General features: G+C 34.0%; 1 protein-coding gene across 20 annotated transcripts in view; it reads right to left on the bottom strand.

The window, feature by feature from the left end:
- The window catches only part of LOC118746855 (FERM, ARHGEF and pleckstrin domain-containing protein 2), a 491,681-nt gene that overhangs the window by 216,144 nt on the left and 272,500 nt on the right, over positions 1-3,037 (bottom strand). For all 20 annotated transcript variants that reach the window (XM_036480813.1, XM_036480822.1, XM_036480830.1 and 17 more), the window contains one exon: positions 1-130. In XM_036480813.1, coding sequence (XP_036336706.1) covers positions 1-130 — 130 coding nt within the window. The remainder of the gene's footprint in view (positions 131-3,037) is intronic.

Here is a 3,037-nt window from a genome sequence, read left to right as displayed (position 1 = left end):
ATAATCTTCAGGCACATAATCACCGCATGACGCTTGCACAATGTAACTTGCCATCAGCGCGGAGGTATTGTCGTTGCACTGCAAACTGCCATTGGCCAAGTCTCGTTTAATTTGCAAACAGAAAAGATACCTATGTATAAAATAGTTTCAGTTATGGTGGTTAGAATTCATTAACCTCGTGCTCATAGATAACCAGGTTCACATGGTAAATGCTGTTTTTATCTCTTTAATAAATGTATGTTTATAAATATGTACCTATGTATGTATGTATGTATATATGTAGGTATGTATGTATGTATATATGTACAGTGACGAGCAAAACTGTAACATGGTGTAACACTTTTTACTTCAGCCATCGCTATCTTTCCAAGTTCTAAAGATTTTCATACTTTTGTTGCATACTCTTGTTGGTACATCCCTACTCCCTCTCTCATAACGATTTGAAGTCAATACAACAACAATCAAAAAACCAGCAGACAAAAATGTAAATTGAGGCAGATGTTACAGTTTTGCACTCACTCTTAGTTTTGCATTTGACAGTTATCTCTTACTTAGGTGGAAGTCAGATGACTTTTTTCTGTATTGTAATTTATTGAAGAAGTGATCACCAGTAAATAATATAGTTAATCAGGAACCATAAATGTAAATAATAGATTTACTGCAGAAAGGCGGGACCGCACGAAAAGTGGCCACAAATTTTAGAATTTGCTACCTGAAAATGTTAGGACTGAGAAAAAATAGAGCCTAAAGTGTTCCCATGGACAAAGGAAGTCTGTCAAAAAATATTACGATACGATATCTTGTGAACTTAGCAGCAAGTAGCGATGCAGCCACTATTACAGAAGCGCTTAAGGTATTAAATTTTAACGCAAATCAATGGACAGCGAGGCGAAGAATTCCCAAATTGAGCGCAAAGGCATCATAAAGAAGAAAAAAGCAAATTTGATAAAAATACATGTGTGGGTGCGGCAGCATTTTGCTGTGTCGCACGAAAACCGAACCGTTGCCTATTGGGATATGTTAGACCGTTTAGAATGCAATAAAAAACATATTTTTAAGTTTCAATTGAAGGTTATTTGGTCCGAAAAGACTAAACTAATCGCTTTCAATCAGATGGCCGGGCATGGTATTGGGTAAAAGACCCAAATTAAGCCACGCGCAGCATGTAAGGCAAACTGTGAATAACAGTGGTCGGTCAATAATAGTTTGGCGTTGTATTTCAAAAATTTTCTTGGTCTGTTAGTACACATTATGCGTGAGGGACAGTATCTGTTCATATTTCAACAAAATTTGCAAGATGTAGTCGAAAAAATGAGAGTTTCTGTTCAAAAATCACCCAAAACACACTGCACATATTCGCAAAGACTGGATACAAAAGGAAAAATTTGCTAATTTCAAATGACCTCCACAATCCGCGGACATGAATCTCATTGAGAATTTGCGAAAACAACTAAAAGCACAGCTTACTAAGTATCCAAGTCCGTAAAATCGAGTACATGAGCTGTGAAAGCAAACTAAGGATATACCTCCATAATTTTTACAGAGATACAAATAAGGTATGCCAAATCGTTTCCAGGAACTGAAACAAGCAAACGAGTACTGAACATTGTGTTAGTAGTTCTTTTTTATTGTGAAGATTGTTAAAAAGTTCTAAAAAATGTATGAGTGCAAAACTGTAACATCTGCCTTAATTTACATTTTTGTCAGCTGGTTTTTTTATTGTTGTTGTATTGACTTCAAATCGTTATGAGAGAGGGAGTAGGGATGTACCAACCAGAGTATACAACAAAAGTATGAAAATCTTTAGAACTTGGAAAGATAGCGATGGCTGAAGTAAAAAGTGTTACACCATGTTACAGTTTTGCCCGTCACTGTAGGTATGTATGTATATATGTAGGTATGTATGTATATATGTATGTATGTATGTATATATGTAGGTATGTATGTATGTATATGAATGTTCAAACGTATCTGCAATCATTGACTTGAATATACATACATACATACTACTTACATATGTACTAAGGCTGGGACTATCCGTATATTTGTATTCCGATATCCGTACGGAGATTCGAGTAGTTATACGGATAAAATCCGGATATCCGGTTAATATCAGTGGTTTTTGCTATCTGGATATTCTAAAATAAATGTGTTTGAATGGATTCGTAAAATTGTTCTGAAAATTACTGAATCTATTGGGTCGCAAAATAAATAATAGAACACTTCATTAATACCCAAGCAATTGTTATTTCGAGCCCTATTTTCGATTTCATCGTAAGCGACAAAAAGCTAATTTTAAAAGATATAAGTACGTTTTTTATTTCTCCGTTAAAGAGTGTAATACTTTATTTGGATTTAAATGGACAAAATTATTATTAATTGTTTGCATATCTTAATATTTAAATACATTACTGCGCTTACGATATTTTTTGTGAACATGCTGAGATGCAATTAATTAAAGTATTGGCGCTTACGATAGTTTTACTGCCTTTTACTGACTTCTGGTCAGTTTCTCAGTGTACTCATACTTAATTCGCCAATATCGGGCAGTTAACTATTGAATTACGAACTATTTTTTAACATAAGTAGTTATTTATCAACTGAGAAATCGGCTGTAAGTGTTACTTAATCAAGATATGTATTAAGAAAAAAGGACGGCGGATACTTAAGGGACTGTTGGATAAAACTAAATTTTAAGCCACACGCTACCACTCAGCAGAATGAGCTCATCGTAATTTCAAACATTAACTGTTTCATGCATCTACTGGACTGTCCACAAGTTGCCATTGTAAATGAGTCAGTTCAATTATGAAACAAACCACATGAAAAACAAGGTTTTTAACAAGTCTTGAAATCAATTATTGGGGTGTATTCTTGTTTTCGCACGAATCGAAAATATTGAAATTTTCCTATTATTTCCTATACAAAAATTTCAAATTTTTGATTCGTACGAAATCCAGAATACGCCTCATTATATTTACATCATGTATTTTAAACATACATTTTGGAAAAATTGGCTGAAGGAAATCTTTTAATC

Source organism: Rhagoletis pomonella, unplaced genomic scaffold (assembly GCF_013731165.1).
Source record: "Rhagoletis pomonella isolate Grant_MI unplaced genomic scaffold, Rhpom_1.0 Rhpom_scaffold_00001, whole genome shotgun sequence".
In the NCBI taxonomy this organism is placed as follows: domain Eukaryota; kingdom Metazoa; phylum Arthropoda; class Insecta; order Diptera; family Tephritidae; genus Rhagoletis; species Rhagoletis pomonella.
This window is presented reverse-complemented; position numbering and strand designations above follow the sequence as displayed.